The 25887-nt window shown below is 43.0% G+C and overlaps 1 protein-coding gene across 1 annotated transcript in view; it reads left to right on the forward strand.

Annotated features, from left to right (window-relative positions):
* Nucleotides 1-996: 996 nt before the first annotated feature.
* elovl2 (ELOVL fatty acid elongase 2) overlaps nt 997-25887 on the forward strand; it is a 71690-nt gene continuing 46799 nt past the window's right edge. Inside the window, exons 1-2 of the mRNA XM_067997506.1 lie at nt 997-1030; nt 20744-20931. Of these exons, the coding sequence (XP_067853607.1) occupies nt 1015-1030; nt 20744-20931 (204 nt within the window). The 5' untranslated portion in view covers nt 997-1014. The remainder of the gene's footprint in view (nt 1031-20743; nt 20932-25887) is intronic.

Genomic DNA, 25887 nt, shown 5'->3' on the forward strand with positions numbered 1-25887 from the left:
ACAGTAGAGTAATTACACAGTGTTTTGATTAACTCTGTTCTGATAGGATTTTGGGATGTGTTGAGGACGTGATAAAGAGCTACATAAATGCAAGTTCTTTCTAAAAGACTCTTTTGAAACTGCTAATTACCCTGGTTTATTGCTATTTTTTTGTTTGTTTCTCAGATGTCTGATCTTTAAATTTAAATTAAATTAACTGTAACTCAATTCACATCTATCTCATTAAATTTTAAGCACACACTTGCTGTAGCCTCTGCAGCCAGTATAATGTAGTGGCACTAGATTTTTCAGGACAACTGAGCTTACTCGAAAACTGCTCATCTAGGCTGTAGTAACCCTTTAAAGAGCCTCCTAGAATCTACTCCTGTGCCTATTAACAGGATGCATTTGCATGCCAGTATCCACATTAACACCATGTCTAACTAAATATCTATACTAATATCTAGATTAATATGATGTACATGTCTCCTGGGATACCTGTCAACAAGATGCCTGTGTCTCAATTTCCACATTAACAGGATATTTGTGTTTGTAGCAATCTGTTTAACAAGATGCATGTGTGTCCCAGCATCCTGTTTAACAAGGTGCCCACGTCAGTGTCCCCATTAACAGGATGTTACTGTCTCGCATACCAATCGACAGTATGCCCATCTCTTCTCAGATCTCTATTAGCGGGATGCTCATATCTCCTTGGATCCCCGTTAACAGGATACCAGCATCTCTTCATAAGTTGCATGTATTCCCTAGTGGTGTTATGAATGGCTGGGTGTGTCTCCTGCATTCACAGGTTACAGAGCCGGTTGGTTAATCAAACATTGTATGGTTTGGGGCTACACACCAGTTAAATTTTACTGTTAACATTAAAATGTTTAAGGCAAGTGGAATCATTGCAGCTAAGGTGAACTTTATATATTTGGACTTGAAATATTGCATATAAAAGTAAAGTGTTTTAAATATTTCTTTCAGAACCAAATCGAAACCTTAGACAAACATGTGAATTCCTTTGTGGACTACATGTTCGGTCTTCGAGGTAAGTCTTAGTGTAATTAGACTTAATTCTGATACATGTGTAGGACCTTGTGTAAGATGTGGCTGTATATAGGACAGGGATACATGAGTTATAAGTAGAATATGAATGTGTGAGTTATATATACTTAAGTGGATCTTCTCACTGTGTAAGATGTAGATGAGTGCTGTATTTAAGATGTAGATATGTGGACATATGTAGAACATAGATGAAAGTGCTGCTAATAGTTCTGCTGTTGCCATTTACAACTCTTCTAGACCCATTTTTTTTTACTTGTCCCGTTACCACCCTCCTTGCCTTGCACCATCATCCCTTTTGTCATTTAATCACTCCTGGGCTTCTCCCTATCACAGACCTTCCCTTTTGTTCTTTCCTCCCCTCCCCTCCCCTCCTTTGCCTGGCTCTGTACTTGCTTAAAAACTGTTACATCTTTCACTTCTTCCGGTTCTGACGCAAGACTATCAACCTGAAATGTTAACTCTGTTTCTTTCTCCACAGATGCTGCCTGACTTGCTGAGTATTTCCAGCATTTTCTGTTTTTATTATAGATATTTACAGTGTACATATGTGTGCAAATTTGTACTGTAGGTATGATGTGGATATGGGGGCCTTATGTCAGATGTGTATATGTGCACCATGTGTAAGATGTGGCTATGTTGACCATACGCAAGACATGAGTATGTGGGCTGTAGGTAAATCATGGAAATGTGTACAATATGTAAGATGCAGATATGTAGGCTTTATGTGGATATGTTTTGAATTGACTGCAACAACACTCTGTTCCCTTGTGTTATACTGAAATCTGCCTATAGTTATACCAACAGGAAGCTTCGGTTGTTCAGACTATTAACTGCATCAAAAAGTTGGAAAATCTGTTTGCCTAAGTGATTTTTTTCACTTAGTGTTCATCTTCAGTTCTGAGTGACCAAAACTAACACAAGGGCCAGATCTTGCTGGAGCAGGGCATCTCACTGCATACGCCATTAGTTAGACTTTTTCCTGTACCTTTCAGCTCGAAAATGTTTTGCGCCATAACTTACTGGAAGTGTGAGCTGATAACGGCATGGCGAGGGCAACGGGGCATCTGGGACCTCAGTGAATGGCGGGACCAACGTGTATCTCCTTAATAAATGAGATTTAAGGATTGTGAAAGAAATAGAGGAATAACAGAGAAGAAGAGTGAATTAGAATCAAATCAGGGACAGAAAGAGAAATAAAGAGAGGGAAAGAAAGATTGGATTAAGAGAGAGAAAAGAGACAGAAAGAAAATATTTAAAATTTGACACTTTTAAAATCTCTAACAGCAATTGGCTACATGCAGGAATGAGATTGAACAATTTAAATTGTTCCCATCTGGGCCGGAGAGGTTGATTGGCATTGCATTAACAATTATCATGTTGTTGGTACTTACACTCTTAATTACCAGACATAACTTTCTGTGGCGAGTTTAATGGGCAATTAATGTGCAAATCTAGCAGATTCTTAAAAAATAACCAGGAGGCTAAGGGTGAGATGCCATTTGTGTGAAGCAAACGATGCAGGACCGTAAATCGACCAGAAGTTCTGGAGATTCGCAACTCACGGTGTATCTCTTAATCCTCTGAACATGCTGGACGATTTGCACATTAATAACGGCGTCCATCATTAACACGCCATTATTTTTCAAGCAAGATCCAGCCCAATGACTTATGTAGAACAGAAACAGGCCATTCAGTCCAAATGGTCTATGCTAATGATTATGCTCCACACAAGCCTCCTCCACCCTCCTTCATCTAACCCCATCAACATATCCTTCTATTCCTTTCTCGCTCATATGCTTATCAAGCTTCCCCTTAAATACATCTATGCTAGTTACCTCAACTACTGCTTGCGGTAGCAAGTTCCACATTCTAACCACCCTCTGGGCAAAGAAGTTTCTCCTGAATTCCCTATTAGATTTATTAGTGACGATCTTATATTTATGGCCCTTGATTTTGAACCCCCCACAGATGGAAACATCTTCTCTACGTCTACCCTATCAAACACTTTCATAATCTTAAAGACCTCTATCAGGTCACCCCTCAGTCTTATCTTTTCTAGAGAAAAAAGCCCCAGCCTATTCAATTAGCTGTTTGCATTGATTTTGATGTTCCAAAATTCCCTAGATTCTAGAACGGTCCCCGTGGATTGCAAGGTCGCAAATATAACACCGCTATTCAAGAAAGGAGGGAGAGAGAAAACAGGGAACTATAGGCCAGTTAGCCTGACAACAGTAGTAGGGAAAATGAAAGAAAGACTTGCAATTATATAGCTGCTTTCTCAATCTCAGGACGTCCCAAAGCGCTTTACAACCAGGAAAGTACTTTTTGAAGTGTAATCACTGTTGTAATGTAGGAAACACAGCAGCCAATTTGCACACAGCAAGGTCCCACAAGCAGCAATGTGATAATGACCTGATAATCTGATTTAGTGATGTTGGTTGAGGGAGAACTCCCCTGCTCCTCTTCGAATAGTGCTATGGGATCTTTTACGTCCACCTGAGAGGGCAGATGCAACCCTAATGTCGATTTAACGTATCATCTGAAACACCACCTCTGTCACTCCACCACTCCCTCAGCCTAGATTATGTGCTTAAGTCTCTGGAGTTGGACTTAAACCCACAACCTTCTGACTTAGAAGTGAGAGTGCTACCAATTGAGCCGCAGCTGACACGAGAATGCTGGTATCTGTTATTAAGGATGAAGTAACATGGCACTTAGAAAATCATATTATGATTAGGCAGAGTCAACACAGTTTCATGAAAGGGAAATTGTGTTTGACATATCTATTGGAGTTTTTTGAGGGTGTAACTAGCAGGCTAGATAAGGGGGAACCAATGGATGTAGTATATTTGGATTTCAAAAGGCGTTCGATAAAGTGCCACACAAGAGACTGTTACACAAGATATGGGCTCATGGGGTTGGGGGTAATATATTAACATGGATTGAGGATTAGTTAACAGACAGAAAACAGAGAATAGGAATAAACGGGTCATTTTGGTAGGTAGTAACTAGTAGGGTGCTGCAAGGATCAGTGCTTGGGCTTCAGCTGTTTACAATTTATATCAGTGACTTAGATGAAGGGACCGAGTGTAATGTATCCAAGTTTGCTGACATTACAAAGCTAGGTGGGAAAGTAAGCTGTGAGGAGGACTCAAAGAGGCTGAAAAGGGATATAGACTGCTTAAGTGAGTGGGCAAGAAGGTGGCAGATGGAGTATAATGTGGGGAAATGTGAAATTATCCCCTTTGGTAGGAAGACTAGAAAAGCAGAATATTTTTAAAGGTGAGAGACTAAGACATGTTGGTAGTCAGAGGGATTTGGGTGTCCTTGTACATGAATCACAGAAAGTTAACATGCAGGTACAGTAAGCAATTAGGAAGGCAAATGGTATGTTAGCCTTTATTGCAAGGGGGTTGGAGTATAATAGTAAGGAGGTCTTGCTGCAATTTTATATAGGGCTCTGTTGAGACCACACCTGGAGTACTGTGTACACTTCTGGTCTCCTAAGGAAGGATATACTTGCCTTAGAGGGGGTGCAATGAAGGTTCACTAGATTGATTCCTGGGATGAGAGGGTTGTCCAATAAGGAGAGATTGTGTAGAATGGGCCTATATTCTCTGGAGTTTAGAAGAATGAGAGGTGATCTCATTGAAACATAAAATTCTTAGAGGGCTTGATAGGGTAGATGCTGAAAGGCTATTTCCCCTGGCTGGAGAGTCTAGAACTGGATGTCATAGTCTCAAGATAAGGGGTTGGCCATTTAGGATCGACATGAGGAAAATTTTCTTCACTCAGAGGGTTGTGAATCTTTGGAATTCTCTACCCCAGAGGGCTGTGGATGATCAGTTGTTGAGTATATTCAAGACTGAGATCGATGGATATTTGGACACTAAGGGAATCAAGGGATATGAGGATAGGGCGGGAAAGTGGAGTTGAGGTAGAAGATCAGCCATGATCTTATTGAATGGCAGAGCAGGCACGAGGGGCCGTATGGCCTACTCCCGCTCCTATTTCTTAAGTTCTTTTATTCTTTCCTGATAGGTATAACCTCTCAATTCTGGTATCATCCTAGTAAATTATTTTTTTCACCTTCTGCAATGCCTTTATATCCTTTTTATAATATGGAGACCAGAACAGATTTTAAAATATGTTCACAGTGCTCCAAGTGTGGTCTAACCAAGGTTCTATACAAGTTTAATGTAACTTCCCTGCTTTTCAATTCTATCCCACTAGAAATGAACCCCAGTGCTTAGTTTGCTTTTTTATGGCCTTGTTAACCTGCGTCGCTACTTTTAGTGATTTGTGTACCTGTGCACCCAGATCCCTCTGCTCCTCTACTCCATTTAGACGCTTATTTTTCAAGGTGTATGTGTGCTCCTTATTCCTGCTACCAAAATGTCCCACCTCACACCTATCTATATTGAAATTCATTTGCCAATTACATGCCCATTCTGCAAGTTTATTAATGTCTTCCTGTATTTTATCGCAGCCCTCCTCACTACTAACTATACTCCCCAATTTGGTGGCATCCGCAAATTTTGAAATTGCACGTCGGATTCCCGAGTCCAAATTGTTTATGTAAATATTGAACAACAGTGGTCCCAGCACTGATCCTTGTGGAACGCCACGTCCCACCTTTTGCCAGTATGAGTAACTACCTTTAACCCCTACTCTCTGTTTTCTAGTTTTGTAGCCAGCTTGCTATTCATTCTGCTACTTGTCCCTTGTTTCCACATGATCTGACCATAGTTATAAGTCTACAATGCGGTACCGAAGGCCTTCTGAAAATCCAACTCGATTACATCTACTGCATTACCCTTGTCTGTTCTTCCTCCCACTTCTTCAAAAGGTTGGTCAAGCATGACCTTCCTTTTTGAAATCCGTGCTGACTATTCTTTATTATATTTTCGGTTTCTAGATATTTTTCTATCACATCTTTGAACAAAGATTCCATTATCTTTCCTACCACTGATGTTAAGCTAATTGGTGTTTAGTTCCTTGGACTTGTTCTATCTCTCTTTTAAATATAGGAATTACATTAGCTGTCTGACAGTCCTATGGCACTATTCCCTTTTCTAATGAATTTTTATATATAAGTAATAGTGCCTCTGCAATCTCTTCCCTAACTTCTTTTAATATGCACGGATGCAATCTATCTGGACCAAGGGTTTTATCCTCTCTAAGTTTGATTAATTTATCAATTATCTTCTCCTTTTCTATCTTAAATGTCTTTATATCTTTTTTGATCTCTTCTTCTAATATCATGTCCACCATGTTAGTCTCCCTGGTAAATATTGAAGCAAAGTAATAATTTAATATTTCTGCTATTTTCCTGTCAATACCTATGAGTTTATTGTGTGTATCCCTTAGTGGCCCTATGCTTATCCTGATTTTTCTTTTGTTATTTATGTGATGTAATTATGTAGAATACTTCACTTTTTCTTTTTATATTCCTAGATAATTTAATTTCGTAGCTTTTCTTTCGATCCTAATTGTTTTCTTGACTTCTTTCCGAACCTTTTCATATTCCCTTTTGTCATCCTCTCCTTTGTTGTCCATGTACTTAGTGTATGCCTTTTTCTTTAGTTTCAATGTTGCCCTTATTTCTTTAGTCATCCATGTTATGTCATTACTGGCTAGTTTGTTCTTACATTTTGGTGGGATATATTTCTCTTGGACTCTATTGATCATTGTTTCAAATGTTTCCTACTGCAGTTCTATTTCTTTGTTTGTCAGTAAATTTTTCCAGTTTATTTTCCCTAGTTTAATTCTCATCCCTTTAAAATCAACTTTTTTCCAATTTATTACTTTGGTCTTTGTTTTACTTACATCCATCTCAATCTTTAGCTTACACCTTATTATGCTGTGATTGCTATTGCCTAGATGTTCCCCTATGCTTCCATCTCTTATCTGTTCTGGTTCTTTCCCATTATTAGATCCAGCAGTGCTTCCTCTCTTGTTGGACTTTTTACATACTGGGTAAGAAAGGAGTCCTGCACACATTGTAAAAACTCCATTCCCTGTATCCCTTTACCTATCTCTTCTTGCCAGTTTATTTGGGGATAGTTAAAATCTCGCCTGATTATTATGTGAAATGAGAAAAGGACATAGAATAATTCCCTACATATTTCTTCCCCCACCTCCTTTCCACTATTAGATGGTCTGTAGTATATCCCTTATTAGCGTGATCGATCCCTTATCCTTTATTTCAATCCATATGGATCCTGTTTCTATCCTGTAAGTTATACCCCTTTTTTCTACTGCCATTATGTTATCTCTAATTAGCACAACTATTCCACTCCCTTCTTCCTTCCCTATCCTTTCTGATTATGTTATAACCTGCAATATTTGGTTGCCAGTCCTATTCTTTACGTAGCCGTGTTTCAATTATTCCTACGACATCTCGTTCCTCACTTTGGATTATTGCTTCCAGTTCCCCTGTTTTATTTTGGACGCTGTGTGCGTTGCTTTACAGGCAGTTTAATTTGTCTTTACTGATTATTCCTTTTACTTTATTTTTAAACGTCTTTTTATACCTCTGTTTTGTAACTGTATTTGTTCCTTGACCATTTATGTTATCTTTATTCCTTACCCTGGTCTGATCTTTACACTCATCTCCTGTTTCTTTTATCTTTAGGCTTTTGCTTTGGCTACCATATCCCTACCCCCATCTTGCTAGTTTAAAGTCCTATACACAGCCCTATTTATTCTTTCCGCTAGGAGTCTGGTCCCACTCCGGTTCAGGTGGAGCCCGTGCCAGCATTACAACTGCTTCCTGTCCCCAGTACTGGTGCCAGTGCCCCATGAAATGGAACCTCTTCTTCCCACACCACTCTTTCAGCCACACACTCACCTTCCTGATCTGTCTATCCCTATGCCAATTAGCACATGGCTCAGGTAGTTTTAGATTACCACCCGTGAGGCCCTGCTTTTTAATTTAGTTCCTACCTTCTGATATTCCCTTGGCTGGAGCTCCTCCTTGTTCTTCCTCATATCATTGGTGCCGACATGGACCACGGCAACTGGATCTCCCCTCCCTTTCCAAGTTCCTCTCCAGTTGCTCTGAGATCCTTGCACCAGGTAGGCAATACACCCTCCTGGACTCTCGATCATGACTGCAGAGGACACTGTCTATCCCCCTGATTATAGAATCCACTAAGACTACAACTATTCTGATCCTCCCCCAACTTGGATTGCCTCATGCTCCATGGTATGATTAGCATTCTGGGCATCATCCCTACTGCCTTCATCCTTACCCTCACAGGTATGAAGCACCTCGTACCTGTTGGCTAGTATTCTACAGGGTAGTGGGACCTCCTTCTCTACCTCTCCGAAGTTCCCACTACCCTGCTGACTAACAGTCACACTCCCCCCTTCCTGCACCTGTGCTTTCCTCTGAGGTGCAACTGTACTCCGGTGAAAACTATCCAGATATTTCTTCCTCTCCCATATGGTCGGAGTGTCTCTAACTTGCACTCCAGCTCAAAGACTTTGAGCTGGAGTTTCTCTGTGACAATCTGCGACAGTCTTGCTGTCCACAAACTCCCATATATTACAGTCCTGATACACAGACTGCACTGCCATTTCTAGTTTTTATTTATTTATTTAATATCAATATCCCCTCAGATCTAGATTATATTTAGTAAATGGATTTAGCTTGATTTACAAATAATTAATAATTACTTGGTCTTTTTTCTTTTACGCATTTTTTTCAAATTTAAGTTTATAGTCCCTTGATTTAAATCACTTAGCACTCCCTTCTCCCTCTGTACCTAATTCCCACACTCACCAAATTCCCAGTTGAAAGTCCTCACTTTGTTGGCAATTCACTCCGTTAGAAGTTCACTCTCTGTCCTTACCAACCTCTGTGCTCAAGTTCTTAAGTTAGAATTGGCTCCTTCCATGGCCATTTCCATCAAATTCATACAAAATCCAGTTAACATTTACAGTTTTCTGGTTACAACAACAACAATAACATCTTGCATCTCTGTAGCGCCTTTAATGCAGTGAAACGCCTCAAGGCGCTTCACAGGAGTGTTATCAATCAAAATTTCACACCGAGCCACATAAGGAGGTATTAGGGCAGATAACCAAAAGCTTGGTCAAAGAGATAGGTTTTAAGGAGTGTCTTAAAGGAGGAGAGAGAGGCGGACAGGTTTAGGGAGGGAATTCCAGAGCTTAGGGCCTAGGCAGCTGAAGGCGTGGCCGCCAGTGGTGGAGACATTTAAATCGGCAATGGGCAAGAGGCCATAATTGAAGGAGTACAAAGATCTCAGTGGGTTGTAGGGCTGGAGGAGGTTACAGAGATAGGGAGTCGAGGCCATGGAGGGATTTGAAAACATGGATGAGAATTTTAAAATCGAGGCATTCCCAGACCGGGAGCCAATGTAGGTCAGCGAAGATTAGTGGAAGGTCAGAAGATTGGATAGAATATAAAAAACAGCAAAGAATGACTAATAGATTAATAAGGAGGGAGAAATTAGAGTACAAAAGAAAGCTAGCTAGAAATATAAAAACAGACAGTAAGAGTTTCTACAGGTATTTAAAAAAGAAAAGAGCAAGTAAAGTGAGCTTTGGTCCTCTAGAGACTGAGTCCGGGGAATTAATAATGGAGAATAAGGAAATGGTGGATGAATTGAACAGATATTTTGTGTCCGTCTTCACTGTAGAGGATACAAATAACATGCCAGAAATAATTGTAAATCAAGAGGTAAAAGGGACGGAGGAACTTAAAACATTTACAATCACCAGGGAAAGGGTTTTGAAAAAATTATTTGAACTAAGAGCTGACAAGTCCCCAGGTCCTGACGGACTTCATCTTGGGTCTTAAAAGAAGTGGCTGCAGAGATAGTAGATGCATTGGTATCAATATCAGCAAACATGGGGGCCAGGAAGGTAAGTTGAGTGGTCAGCAGTTTAGTGGGAATAGGGTCGAGGGAGCAGGAGGTGAGTCTCATTGTCAAGATGAGCTTGGAGAGAGCATGAGGGGACATAGAAGAGAAGTTAGAGAAAGATGCGAGTTCAGGGTGAGGGCCGGGGGAGAACCGTAGGGGAAGTTTGGCTTGGTGGGCTAGGGGAAGGGAGGGAAGCGGCAGAGGCAGCTGAACTGATGGTCCCAATCTCAGTGACAAAGAATTCCATGAGTTCCTTGCGCTTTTCATTAGAGGTAAGGGCGGAGGGGGCAGGCGAGAGGGGTTTAAGAAGATGGTTCTTAAACCCCTCGGTTACGAGATAATAAACACTTTTCTTGTTTATTAATTTTAAATTGAGTGCAAGTGGGAGGTTATTACCTTTACAAGCCAAATACACATTGCCTCATACACACTTAATGTGAGTTACCTCTTCTGGTGTAGGTTTAATTACTCACCAGTACTCACCAGGGTAAATCCCTAACCTTGCATAGAGTTTATTTTTTATTTTTACAAGAAGGAAATTATTTTTTCTTTATTTAAAAGCTTTTCTATTTACCACATGAGACTGACTGACTGTCTAGAACTTTCTGGTGCATGCTGGAAAATAGCTGTTGCTGAGCACAGCTTAGTAACTATTTGAATATTAACATATTTACAGGTGCCTGGGAGAGGAACATGTTATTTAGTTCCACTAGCACTGAATCCACAGTGGCCATTCCTATATAACTTTCATGTTGACACTAGCATTATTCTTGGGCTAGAAGGTGCCCCTAATGACAACGTCTGGGAATGACACTCTATATACTGAAAATTATTTTTTTTACCACCATAAAGTGTCACTGTATTGAGAGGCAGCTCACAGATTCTTTTTTGGTTAGTCAGATGTCAGATACACAAAAAAAAGCATTGCTATACTTACATTCTCCAATCTAAGTTATTGAAAAAAATCCAGCTGCTGTCATTTGTGATGCTTTTGCTTAGCAAGGATTCAACCCTGCCTAATGAGTAACTAGTGACTAGAATTTATGTTTGCCCGATGTGGAACACAATCTCTCCCGCAGCTGCTTCCACAAATCCCAGAGAACTTGTCCATTAATTCGCAACAACCGAGGCTTATGGACTCTCAAGCGTGTGCAGGGGGTTCTACTGGAGATTAACCAGCTAAAACCGCAAAGTTTACCAGCACAGACCATAGGAAAGTTTTCCACTAGTTCTCCAGGAAGAACTACCTTACCCGTTAGGGCATTGAGTTTCAGAGTTATCTGTTGCTGAGTGGGAAGAATGCGTGCCCTAGAAGCAACAGGTCCATCCCTTTAGATCCCATTAATTAACCAGGCTGGGTGGTCAATCATTAAACATGCCTTGGAATTCTGTGAATCTGCCGGGCTAAAATATCCGTTACTGTGTTTGGCATGGGTAGTTGACTTGGTTCCAATCTTCTATTGCTGTGTCAGCTTAGAGCCATCCTGATCCCAAAGCGCTCAGCTTACCTTCCCCTCCCAATCCAACGAAAGGAAGGTAGTCACTATTTAGACATTAGGCTACTGACAAGAGCAGGGTTCAGTCCTCGCTAAGTAGACAGGAGCTGCTCACGAGTTGCATGACAAATTGGATCTCACCAGATAATTATCCTGTGCCCAATGCAAAGGGATGCTTTCACAGGCAAGCCCTCACTTCCTATGAAATAAAGCATTACCCCATGTGCAAAGTAACCTGGATAGAAGGCATTCGATAAAGTCCCTCATGAAAGACTGTTAGCTAAAGTTGAAGTTCATGGAATTGAGGACAAATTATTGACCAGGTTAGGAAATTGGCTGAGCGGCAGGACACAAAGAGTAGGGATAACGGGCAGGTACTCAAATTGGCAGGATGTGACTAGTATTGTACCACAGGGATCTGTGTTGGGGCCTCAACTATTCGCTGTATTTTATCAACGACTTAGATGACGGGATAGAGAGCCAAATATCCAAGTTTGCCAATGACACAAAGGTAGGCAGCATTGTAAGCAGTGTTGATGGAAGCATAAAATTACAGAGAGATGTTAATAGATTAAGTGAATGTGGCAAATGGATTTCTATGTAGGTAAGTGTGAGGTCACCCACTTTGGACCTAAAAAAGATAGATCAGAGTACATTCTAAATGGTGAAAAGCTCAAAACAACGGGGGTCCAAAGAGACTTAGGGATCCATGTACATAGATCATTAAAATGTCATGGACAGGTACAGAAAATAATCAAAAAGGCTAATGGAATACTGACCTTTATATCTAGTGGACTAGAATAAAAGGAGTAGAAGTTATGCTACAGCTATACAAAGCCCTAGCTAGACCACACCTGGAGTACTGTGTTAAGTACTGGGCACCGCACCTTAAGAAGGATATATTGGCCGGCCTTGGAGGGAGTGCAGCATAGATTTACTAGAATAATACCTGGACTCCAAGGGTTAAATTACAAGGAGAGATTACACAAACTAGGGTTATATTCCCTGGAATTTAGAAGATTAAGGGGTGATTTGATCGAAGTTTTCAAGATATTAAGGGGAACTGATAGGGTAGATAGAGAGAAACTATTTCCGCTGGTTGGGGAGTCTAGGACTAGAGGACATAACCAGGACTTTCAGGAGTGAAGTTAGGAAACACTTCTACGTGCAAAGGGTGGTAGAAGTTTGGAACTCTCTTCCGCAAATGGCAGTTGATGCTAGCTCATTTGTTAATTTTAAATCTGAGATTGATAGATTTTTGTTAACCAAAAGTATTTAGGGATATGGGGCTTAGGCGGGTATGTGGAGTTACGTCACAGATCAGCCATGATCAATGGCCTACTCCTGTTCCTATGCTTCTATACAGTACAAGCTGCCTCATACTGTCCGATTGTCATTTTAAACAGAAAACTCCATCCACTGGCTTAAACATCTGCTTGCTCCACCACCAGTGTACCGTGGCTGCGTGTGTACTATTTACAGGGTGCACTGCAGCAACTTGCCAAAGTTTCTTCGGCCACACCTCCCAAACCTGCAACCTTCACTGTCTAGAAGGACAAGGGCAGCAGGTGCATGGGAACACCAAATTCCCCTCCAAGTCACACACCATCTTGACTTGGACATATATCGCCGTTCCTTCATTGCCGCTGGGTCAGAATCCTGGAACTCCGTACCTAACAGCGTTGTGGGAGAACCGTCACCACACGGACTGCAGTGGTTCAAGAAGGCAGCTCACCACCACCTTCTCAAGGGCAATTAGGGATGGGCAATAAATGCTGGCCTTGCCAGTGACACCCACATCTCGAGAATGAATTAAAAAAAAACAGTAGATTTCATTAAACTATATACCTCCTGTAATCCAACAGTTTTTTTAAACCAGTGATTGGTGGGAATCCTTTAGCAGATCTCTGCAGTACTTTAAACAAACTTGTGTTCTTCACAGAGCCCTTCAGTTGCCTTCACCTGAGCAGCAGTACAGTGAAAAGGAGAATTAGTGATCTAGGAAGAGCATGCTGTACTGCTAGCTCTTCTATGTATTTCCACAAGACGTCAGTTAGAGTACTGTGTACAGTATTGGGCTTCACACTGTAGGAAGGATATTGAGGCTTCAGAAAGGGTATGATGCAGATTCATTAGGATACTGCCTGGTATGACGTAATACAAAGATGAAAAGAGACATGAAAAATTGGGTGTTTTTTCATAGAAACAGGTGTAGGCCATTCAGCTCCTCAAGCCTGTTCTGACATTTAATTAGGTCAAGGCTGATCTGCAGCTCAACTCCATATGCCTCGATACCCTTACCTAACAAAAAAACTATCGATCCCAGTCTTGAAAATTCCAATTAACCCAGCATCCTTGGCCTTTTGGAAAAGCGAGTTCCAGATTTCCACTACCCTTTATGTGAAAATGTGCTTCCTGATGTCATTCCTAAATGGCCTAGCTCTAATTTTAAGATTTTGCCTCTTTTTCTGGATCCCCCCACCAGAGGAAATAGTTTCTCTATATCTACCGTAGCGAATCCTTTCAACCTTAAACACCTCGATTAGATCATCCGTCAAACTTCTAAACTTAAGGGAATGCAAGTCAAGTTTATGCAACCTGTCCTCATAATTTAACCCTTTAAGATCTGGGGCTCAATTTTCAACCCATTAGTAAGGGTTTCCCGGACGACCGTCCAATTTTGACGTAAGGACGTCTTTTTTTTGTCGGTTTCTGTCCGGCTGGCCGGCCTGATTGACAGGCTGGTCTCAGTCGGATGGCAGACCAGCCAAGGAGAAAATGTGTTCGGGTAAGTCTACAGATAAGTCTTTGTTTGAATGGACTGGGGGGGGGGGCATGGCTGGGCATGGGTACATAGGTTGGCACGGAGGTCATGAGTCATGGGGGATGGGATCAGGGGTCAGTCATGGGGGGTGGCATCGGTATCGGGGGTCGTCGATCGTTGAGGGGGAGGATCGGGGGCCAGTGGATCGGAGTTGGGGGGAAGGTCGGGGATCGGAGTAGGGGGGTGGATCAGGGTCGGGAGTCATGGGGAGGATAGGGGTCGGGGGTCGGAGGTTCGGAGTGGGGGGGGAGGAGCGGGGTTGGTGATCGGAGGATCGGAGTGGGGGGAGGGTCGGGGGGTCCGCGATCAGGGGTCGGGGGTTCAGAATTGTTGGGGGCTCGTTGCATGTAGGCTTGTTGGGCCTGGGGGAAGCACTCCTGCTCCTTTGGGCCCACAAGCTGTGCCTTTGTAGGCGCCTACCTGTTAGTCTCGGCCTTCTCGCCTCCTTTCACGAGGCGTAAAACAGAAGGCCCAGGAATTCCGGCCGCCTGGGGTTGTAATCGGGAAATCCAGAAAAATGGAGGCCCGAAGCATTCTTGAAGGATTTTAAGGCCCAACCTGCCTCCTGGGAACGGATTGGTCGCCCGCCTCTCTTCTCGTCCCGATGAAAACCCGAAATGGGCGGGTTGGAGGTGGGTCTGAAATGGTGGCAATTTTCAATGCCCCCCTCCCCCATCCCACCCGTTTTTCAATGTTAAAATTGAGCCACTAGTATCTGGTGAATCTGCGCTGTACCATTTCCTAGGCCAGTATATCTTTCCTGAGGTTCAGTGCTCAAAACTGAATGCAGTCTCCAGATGGGGTCTGACCAAGAAAAATGCAGATTACGGGGTGGTATGATAGAATTGTTTAAAATTATGATGGGATCGGACAGAGTAGATAGAAGCAGACTCTTTCCATTAGTTGAGGGGTCAAGAATGAGGGGCCATCGATACAAGATTATATGTAAGAAATTTAGGAACAGAGGGCAGAGCGAGTTTTGAGGCTGTAGAATTCACTTCCAGGTTTAGTGTTTGAGGCAGAAACCATGTCAACATTCAAGATTAGATTGGATAGCTAGATGAAGGAAAAGGGGATGAAGGGATATGGGAACGGGATGGGTAAACTTAATTAGGACTATTTGCTTGTGTGGAGGGTAAACACCGACATGGGCTGGTTGGAGCGAATGGCTTGTTTCCGTGTTGTAACTTCTATGTATTTTTATGTACCCAGCATAGGCAGCTTTGGACTACAGAGCTGTTAATCAAAGATAGACTTCAAAAAGTACCAGTGCCTTCCTGCTCAGAAACCTGTCTCGAGACCTTGCTATGTTTTGAGGGCAAAGCAGGGTTGTGGGTTTGCGGTCCCCTGGTGAAATAGCCATCACAGCTCATGGCCCTCCAAACACCTGATACAATAACACAAGAAATAGACGGTAAATCTGGAGAGATCAGAGCCCTAGTGATCCATATTAATTAATTCTAGTATCTGGATGAACTTTGAGTCTACTCTTTTTAAAAAAAAAGTAAGAAAATTGCAAATGTTGGAATAGAAAATGCTGGAAACCCTCAGCAGGTCAGGCAGCATGTGTGAACATATCAGTTGAGTTAATATTTTGGGTGTTAATCAAATGTTGTCGAATCTTTTCTGAAATGAAAAAAGACAGAGGTCTGATACTTCACAGGAATGTTGTCTTGGAGGTTCTCTGAGCGCAATAAGACTTAACAATTAACAAATCAGCCTTGTGTTCCCAGGCAGTTATTAATTTGATGAGAATGTTGAGGTATATAGCTATGTGTGTAACTATAAGTCCAGAGAGGCAATTCTAAAATTGTATTTGCCATTGGTGAAACAAATCTGGAGTTCTGCATGCAGTTTTGGTTTCCCTATTTTAATAAAAGATATTAAGTTATTTTGGGAGCACATAGGAGGGCTGTTAGATTAATTGCAGCTTTGAGGAGAGGGTAACTACCTTGCGACTATTTCCTCTTGAAAATAGAAGTGAGTAAGTTTGTGAGTGGTTCTAAGAATGTTGGTTCAGATATGTTTTTCTGCTGTGGATGAAATTCAAGAACCACTCGGTTCAGCAGCTCACTCTGTCCATTAGAAGGTGCAACCTCATTCATCACACTTCCCAATCGCTAGATGACATTGTTACCTCTCATGGTGATGCCTCAGCAGTCCTCTTCAGAGGACTGAACGGGCAGATACCAGGCAGGAGCAAGCATTCTGTGCTGGGCCTGAAGTGCTGTCAGGTGTTGCAGGGCTACCTTATCACCCAGAACAAAGAGGTGCAGCACTCCACCATGTTGAGGCCCCAACTGAGGAGCAGTAGACTCCTCTAAGGTAGCGCTCAGAAGGAACACGAGATTAGTTACTTGATGACCTGTACTCTAACCAAGGGCAAGTACTGGGGAAGTAAACACTGAAGCAGAGACACAAACTTGAGTAGGAAAATAAACTGGTCGCAACCTCTTTGGAATGTACCGTATACATTGGTCAGAAGGAACATAGGAATGTTATAGGTAGTTGTAAGCAGGCAGGGATGGTAGTAGAGGTAGTGGTCATTAGGTACAGCATGTTGTTTGTGGGGCTGGTATATTATGACCATAGGACTAGGCACGCAGAACTACAAATACTGATTTTAGGTGAAAATCCTCTCAAGCAATGATTGATGTACCAGTCTTCCTGGCTGCACACCAGCCTTACAAATTTTGGCTTCCTTCCCCTTTTCTTCCAAAGCTGCAGGCGAACTCTCCGTCCTCTGGCTCAAGGAGTTCCCTCTTTTTTGTATTGTAAATGCAAGATATAGAATATGGTGGTCATTTTCAAGTTATGCTCAGGGCTGTAGAGGAGGGCAATTTAGAGGTACCTGCTGCCCTTGTCCTTCTAGGTGGTGGAGGTCGTGGATTTAGGAGGTGCTGTCGAAGAAGCCTTAACAAGTTGCTGAGGTGCATCTTGTAGATAGTAGACACTACAGCCATGGTGCGCCGTTAGTGGGAGAGTAGATGTTTAAGGTGATGGAGGGGCTGCCGATCAAGCGAACAGTTCTGTCCTGGATGGTGTCGAGCTTCTTGATCTCCACATCTTATCTGCAGGCCTGGCTGGGTCAGTTGAAATTTTCAAGACCAAAATCTTGATAAATTGTTGTTAGTTAAGGGTATCAAAGGATATGGAGCAAAGGCGGGTAAATGGAGTTGAGGTTCAGATCAGCCATGATCTAATTAAATGGAGGAACAGGTTTGAGGCGCTGAATGGCCTCCAGATCCCACTTTCCTATGTACTGTGCAGTTAGACTAAGAACCCCTGGCCTGGGCGATGTAGATTGATGACACTAACATATGAAGAATAACCTCTGGAGGGCTGCAAGTAATGGTACAAGTGTACCCCAGAGGAGTCTCGCCTTCAGGAGGGGACATAGGAGAAGAAGGGAAAAAATGAAACCATTTTGTGGCTTATTGGAGTTGTATTTGTAGTAGTACCTATATTAACATTTAAGCTTACTGCCTTAGTTTCTAGAAGCTCCACTATATCCAATGATGCATTGGCCATATACTAGAAGAATTTTCTGAGGTTAGCTATGTGTAGACGGAAACCAATCATTGGTATCAGTTGCCGGGTTGTTAAATTGTCAGGATTTCTTATTATTTACATCTTAATATTAGTAACTTATTTGGTTTATAAAATTCCTTCTGCACCAATTTTACATATAAAAATAAAGTCGAGAAAGAGCCATCAATGCTCATCTTACCCATTAGATGCTGCAACCTTGTGCCCCACTGTCTCCAAATGCTAGTAATGCTAACTCCTGGGGGAGGCAGTCAACTCAAGGAAAACTCTGGGAGATTCTTTCCCAACTTCAAAAGCAATCAAGAAAGCTTCAGGAGATCATGGTTACCCATGACTCATCAGTAGATGTAGTTAACTAACCACTGCACCATGTAACCCAATTTTAAATTGATTTATTTAGAGCTTGTTGTGCCATGCACTATACTGTGTCTTGAGAATGAAAATGTTGGTCTACCTCACACCCATCCCTCCTCCCCATCTATCAAAGCAGTTCTTGAGCCAATAGTTGGTCTCCAATTCATAGCTTGCTCTGATGGTATTGCTGAAGTTGTCAACTCACTGTGTGGGAAATCTGCTCTGCTGTACATTCAGAGGACAATGCACTCTTCTTTTGTAGAGGAGCTTCCAATTTCTTCACAACCTGGGTTTCTAATCTCAGCCATGCCTGTAGGATGAGGTGAGAATTGAGGCAGGGCACTTGCTACCAGCAAGGGGGGAAATTGGATGAAGAGGCACCCTCAACTGTATTACACTTCTTAGCATATTTCTCTAGTCATATTGGCAGAGTCCTGGAATCAGATTGCCTGCTTGTGCTGCAACACCCAAAGAGAGGAAGGGGTTGAAATTCAACTTTGGCAGGGGCCCAAAACAGGCGATGGCCGATCGGCTGCCTGTTACGCACCTTGCCCAATTTTCCTTAAGGTATAACGGGCAGCCAATCCACTACCAGCCATTTTGCGCCCCTGCTCAATTTGAATTTCACCCCCGAAGAAACACAAACAGTGAGGCAAAAAAGAAGTGACAACAATTCAGTTTTCACAGAAAAGCTTGTATCTATGAAGACTCACCTTTAAAATTATTCAAGGTTTATGCTGCAAAAACTGTATCACCATATAAGAACATAAGAACATAAGAAATTGGAGCAGGAGTAGGCCAATCGGCCCCTCGAGCCTGCTCCGCCATTTAATAAGATCATGGCTGATCTGATCCCAACCACAAATCTAAAGAACACAAGAAGTCGGAGCAGGACCCGGCCACATAGCCCCTGGGCCCTCTCCGCCACCCACAGGGCATTGACCGATCCGAACTCAGCTTCATGTCCAATTTCCTGCCCGCTCCCCATAACCCCTAATTCCCTTTACTTCGAGGAAACTGTCTATTTCTGTTTTAAATTTATCTAATGATGTAGCTTCCACAGCTTCCTGGGGCAGCATATTCCACAGACCTACCACCCTCTGAGTGAAGAAGTTTCTCCTCATCTCAGTTTTGAAAGAGCAGCCCCTTATTCTAAGATTATGCCCCCTAGTTCTAGTTTCACCCATCTTTGGGAACATCCTTACTGCATCCACCCGATCAAGACCCCTCACAATCTTATATGTTTCAATAAGATCGCCTCTCATTCTTCTGAACTCCAATGAGTAGAGTCCCAATCTACTCAACCTCTCCTCATATGTGCGCCCCCTCATCCCCGGGATTAACCGAGTGAACCTTCTTTGTACTGCCTCGAGAGCAAGTATGTCTTTTCTTAAGTATGGAGACCAAAACTGTATGCAGTATTCCAGGTGCGGTCTCACCAATACCTTATATAACTGCAGCAATACCTCCCTGTTTTTATATTCTATCCCCCTAGCAATAAAAGCCAACATTCCGTTGCAACCACCCAGACCTCCACGATAGTGGAGAAGGGGAATAATTTTAAGTTCCAACAATGGTGTAAAATGAGCGATCTCGGATCGGCCACCCATTATACAGCCAGCCTGTTTTTTGCTTTCCATTGGTGTAAAATGGGCAGCCAATCCAAAAGCGACCGTTTTACGCCATCACCTATAGTTAAAATTATTCCCGGGGGTCGATGTTAACTTTCCAAAATCAACGTTTACTGGGCAGGAAATAGGTTGGTGGACTTGCCGCCTCATTAATGCTGATGCTCTGTCTGCTGCCACTTTTACAAGGGCTTGCTTACCAGTGGGTGGCCAAAGCATATGCCTGTTTCATGCAGTAGTCCACTTTTAATATGCCCACTAGGGGTCCTATGACATACAAAGGACCCTGATTGCCAATTTAGGATAGAACTGGTTGGACCGTGAGCCATGCACACTTCGACCCGTTTTACTGGCGAGAGAGCTGAAGAGGCCCTGAAAAGGTAGGTTAAATTATTTAAATTGGAGTGTTCCTCCAGGCCCCACAAAAATAATCAGGACCACCGACAGCGGGTTCATAACCCCTCCATCCAACACTGCTCTGGCCTGAATCCGGCGAGCTGCATCAAGGAGCCTGTTCGGCATCCGCAGTTTGCCAATTCCATTTAAATGAGACCTGGGCCTCAAAAGATATCTTTGCCCCCGGAACGGCCAGGCTGAAGGCCTGCTCCACTAGTCGGACACCCAAAAGTTAAGATCGACCCCAGGGATTCCTGATGACTTTGCCCCTTTGATTTCCATTTAGTGCAGAAACGTGTTTATCCAGCTCCCGGGGTGGATGTAGTGTTATTGAAGTAGTCACATAGATTATAACAAATTGAAGGGACGTGCAGTTCATACATTTTCAGAATATGGAGATTCAGCCAAACAAACATTCACTTTCATCTTGATTCATTTCTGAAATGGCTCTGGAAGGTTTTGGTTGCACTTTTTCTGGTATATTTGGTGCATAATAGAATGGCAATTGTTAAACATAGGGATCCAGGTCTGAAGTGATTTTTTTTTCATTTTTAGATCCCAGGGTTAGAGGATGGCTTATGCTGGATTCCTATTTACCTACATTCCTCCTTACACTATTCTACCTATTTACTATATGGCTGGGAACAAAGTATATGAAGGAAAAACCTGCAATCTCTCTCAGGGCTCACTTAATCGTATATAACCTTGGAGTAATGCTTCTCTCACTCTACATGTTTGTTGAGGTAAGATTTTACTCAGTGTGCTCAATTATTTTAAATCTTTCTGAATGAACTGTAGCAATTCATTTATTGATTCATTGTTTTGCCCTGAATCTTGACACAAGGCCATTTGGTACAGTTCACAAAAAAAAGTATTTTATCTTTGGTCTAAGATTGTTTGGTAAGAAAATCAAAGATGCAGTTGCATTAATTGTAAGTTTCTCAGAAATGACCATGAAGCCCTCTATAGTTAGATGATTTATAGTGATACACATACTTATTTGGCTTATAAGGGGTCAGCAGCTGCTTGTGCTGGTTTATGTAGAGCTCACTGATAGTGCCAACCACCGTCCAGAATTTCTTGTGCGATGCAGCTCTGGGACCTAACAGGGAGAATCTGAATTTAACAAGAAGTGTGTTGTTTCTACATATTATAAAATAACATGATCTGGGGTGGATTTTCAAAGTGTTTATTTGAAGAGTAAATCACGATCAGCAACCTAAACTACTCAGAATTTGGCCTGTCAGTCGGGTTGAAATGGAGAATGCTGTACTTCAGGCTTGGAGAAGCTCAGGTTAGGTTATTTGTTATTGCTCAGAGTTTATCTACTTTTCTATGTTCTTGACTTCATTTGCACGTTACTACATGCCATGGCTCAGTGGTAGCACTCTTGCCTTGGAGTCAGAAGGTTTTGGGTTCAAGTTCCACTCCAGAGGCTTCAGCACAAAAATCTAGGCTGACACTCCAGTGCAGTATTGAGGGAGTGCTGCACTGACAGAGGTGCCATCTTTCGGACAAGACGTTTACCCAAGTCTGCCCTCTCAGGTGGACCGAAAAGATCCCATGGCAATATTTGAAGAAGAGCAAGGGACTTATCCCTAGTGTCCTGTCCAATATTTATTCCTCACCTAAATTTTTTTTTATCAGCTCATCATCACATTGCTGTTTGTGGGATCTTGCTGTGCGCAAATTGGCTGCCGCGTTTCCTACATTAAAACAGTGACTACACTTCAAAAAGTACTTCATTGGCTGCAAAGCACTTTGGGATGTCCTGATGTGGTGAAAGGTGCTATATAAATGCAAGTCTTTCTTTCTTACATCTAGCTCTTAGTTGCATGGATTTTGGCCAGTGTATCTCAAACTGCAGTATCTGATCTATGTTTTTTTTTTATTCGTTCATGGGATGTGGGCGTCGCTGGCGAGGCCGGCATTTATTGCCCATCCCTAATTGCCCTTGAGAAGGTGGTGGTGAGCCGCCTTCTTGAACCGCTGCAGTCCGTGTGGTAAAGGTTCTCCCACAGTGCTGTTAGGAAGGGAGTTCCAGGATTTTGACCCAGCGACGATGAAGGAACGGCGATATATTTCCAAGTCGGGTTAGTGTGTGACTTGGAGGGGAACGTGCAGTTGGTGTTGTTCCCATGTGCCTGCTGCTCTTGTCCTTCTAGGTGGTAGAGGTTGCGGGTTTGGGAGGTGCTGTCGAAGAAGCCTTGGCAAGTTGCTGCAGTGCATCCTGTGGATGGTACACACTGCAGTCACTGTGCGCCGGTGGTGAAGGGAGTTAATGTTTAGGGTGGTGGATGGGGTGCCAATCAAGCGGGTTGCTTTGTCCTGGATGGTGTTGAGCTTCCTGAGTGTTGTTGGAGCTGCACTCATCCAGGCAAGTGGAGAGTATTCCATCACACTCCTGACTTGTGCCTTGTAGATGGTGGAAAGGCTTTGGGGAGTCAGGAGGTGAGTCACTCCCCGCAGAATACCCAGCCTCTGACCTGCTCTTGTAGCCACAGTATTTATATGGCTGGTCCAGTTAAGTTTCTGGTCAATGGTGACCCCCAGGATGTTGATGGTGGGGGATTCGGCGATGGTAATGCCATTGAATGTCAAGGGGAGGTAGTTAGACTCTCTCTTGTTGGAGATGGTCATTGCCTGGCACTTGTCTGGTGCGAATGTTACTTGCCACTTATCAGCCCAAGCCTGGATGTTGTCCAGGTCTTGCTGCATGCGGGCTTGGACTGCTTCATTATCTGAGGGGTTGCGAATGGAACTGTACATTGTGCAATTATCAGTGAACATCCCCATTTCTGACCTTATGATGGAGGGAAGGTCATTGATGAAGCAGCTGAAGATGGTTGGGCCTAGGACACTGCCTTGAGGAACTCCTGCAGCAATGTCCTGGGGCTGAGATGATTGGCCTCCAACAACCACTACCATCTTCCTTTGTGCTAGGTATGACTCCAGCCACTGGAGAGTTTTCCCCCTGATTCCCATTGATTTCAGTTTTACTAGGGCTCCTTGGTGCCACACTCGGTCAAATGCTGCCTTGATGTCAAGGGCAGTCACTCTCACCTCACCTCTGGAATTCAGCTCTTTTGTCCATGTTTGGACCAAGGCTGTAATGAGGTCTGGAGCCGAGTGGTCCTAGCGGAACCCAAATTGAGCATCGGTGAGTAGGTTATTGGTGAGTAAGTGCCGCTTGATGGCACTGTCGATGACACCCTCCATCACTTTGCTGATAATTGAGAGTAGACTGATGGGGCGGTAATTGGCTGGATTGGATTTGTCCTGCTTTTTGTGGACAGGACATACCTGGGCAATTTTCCACATTGTCGGGTAGATGCCAGTGTTGTAGCTGTACTGGAACAGTTCGGCTAGAGGTGCGGCTCATTCTGGAGCACAAGTCTTCAGTACTACAGCCAGGATGTTGTTGGGGCCCATAGCCTTTGCTGTATCCATCGCACTCAGCTGTTTCTTGTTGTCACCTGGAGTGAATTGAATTGGCTGAAGACTGGCTTCTGTGATGGTGAGGATATCGGGAGGGGGCCGAGATGGATCATCCACTCGGCACTTCTGGCTGAAGATGGTTGCAAACGCTTCAGCCTTGACTTTTGCACTCACGTGCTGGACTCCGCCAACGTTGAGGATGGGGATGTTTACAGAACCTCCTCCTCCCGTTAGTTGTTTAATTGTCCACCACCATTCACGACTGGATGTGGCAGCACTGCAGAGCTTTGATCTGATCCGTTGGTTGTGGAATCGCTTAGCTCTGTCTATAGCATGTTGCTTCTGCTGTTTAGCATGCATGTAGTTCAGAGTTGTAGCTTCACCAGGTTGGCACCTCATATTTAGGTATGCCTGGTGCTGCTCCTGGCTTGCTCCTCTACACTCCTCATTGAACCAGGGTTGATCCCCTTGCTTGTTGGTAATGGTAGAGTGAGGAATATGCCGAGCCATGAGGTTACAGATTCTGCTGGAATACAATTCTGCTGATGCTGATGGCCCACAGCGCCTCATGGATGCCCATGGATGTTTTGAGCTGCTAGGTCTGTTGTGAATCTATCCCATTTAGCACGGTGGTAGTGCCACACAACACGTTGGATGGTGTCCTCAGTGCGAAGACGGGACTTCGTCTCCACAAGGACTGTGCAGTGGTCACTCCTACCAATACTGTCATGGACAGATGCATTTGCGACAGGTAGATTGGTGAGGATGAAGTCAAGTAAGTTTTTCCCTCATGTTGGTTCGCTCACTACCTGCTGCAGGCCCAGTCTAGCAGCTATGTCCTTTAGGACTCGGCCAGCTCGGTCAGTAGTGTTGCTATCAAGCCACTCTTGGTGATGGACATTGAAGTCCCCCACCCAGAGTTAATTCTGTGCCCTTGCTACCCTCAGTGCTTCCTCCAAGTGGTGTTCAACATGGAGGAGGACTGATTCATCAGCTGAGGGAGGGCGGTAGGTGGTAATCAGCAGGAGGTTTCCTTGTCCATGTTTGACCTGATGCCATGAGATTTCATGGGGTCCAGAGTCAATGTTGAGGACTCACAGGGCCACTCCCTCCTGACTGTATATCGTTGTACCGCCACCTCTGGTGGGTCTGTCCTGCCGGTAAGTTATGGTGAGTTAAATCGTCCCTAGCTAGCTCAAAAATGGGGTTGATGTAACATGAAGATTCATCGGGGGGGGGAGGGGGGCGTTCCAGTATCCCTTGTGACTGACATTGGGTGCCATTTTATATAATATTGTCCTTCCATCCTAAGTACATGTTGTTATTTTTCTAAATTTACTTTCTATAAATCTTGATTTGAGTTTCTGAAAGAACTTGGTCCCCATTCAAGTAAAGTTAAATCTAATACAGTCCTCAATTTAATCTTCACCAGAAAAACAGTTAATCTTTAAAAGCAAAATAAGAAAAGGAAAGGAAAAGTTACAATACACAAGTGCTAGACTATGGTTTAGTTTTATCAGTATCCACCCAAGCTATGGAATTTCCAGCGGAGCTGTTCACTGGTGGGTCTCATTGCTGGCATTTGCTGAGTTTGTTGAGACCTAGAATGGATTTCCTTCATGAGGGAAAGAAAAATTAGTACAACTTGGAGAATTCTTTCCCACATTTTCATAGTATCGAAGTGGGAGAGTAAGCTACCTTCTTTAACTACACATGGAGTACTTAGATTGGTTCTTAAGACGTTCCTTTAAGAGCTTTTTGTTTATTGTTCTTCTGGCTAGTGACCTTTTATCAATAATACATTGCAGTTTTAAGGCATTAATATGTATTAGACATTTGCACAAGGTTTGTAAAATTATACATGCACAATGCAAGCTAGAATATTCTTCCAGATACAAAAGTTTTTCCAGTTAATCCTATCATGTTTCAAAACCTCTATGAATGTGGGAAGAAGTTTTTGCATTGTAAAATGTCAAACTCAGCTCCCTTTCAAGCATTCTGAAATGCTGTTTCTGTTTTGTGGTACAGAGTCTGCTGCCAAAAACAACACAGAAAATTGTTTTTTTGAAAAGATTGTAGAACTACTTGTAAACAAAGTAGGTCATTATCAAAGCTCTGTTTTCAGTTCACGTGTTAACAATGCAATTAAAATAGGAAACTCCAGGTAGTGAACAATATTTACACCAAGAAGGGGCAAACTGAACAGATGCATTGATTGGATCAGTTTGGGTTTATTTGCTGTGCAGCACCGTACTGTTTTA

Source organism: Heptranchias perlo, chromosome 2 (assembly GCF_035084215.1).
Source record: "Heptranchias perlo isolate sHepPer1 chromosome 2, sHepPer1.hap1, whole genome shotgun sequence".
NCBI classification, from domain to species: Eukaryota; Metazoa; Chordata; class Chondrichthyes; order Hexanchiformes; family Hexanchidae; genus Heptranchias; species Heptranchias perlo.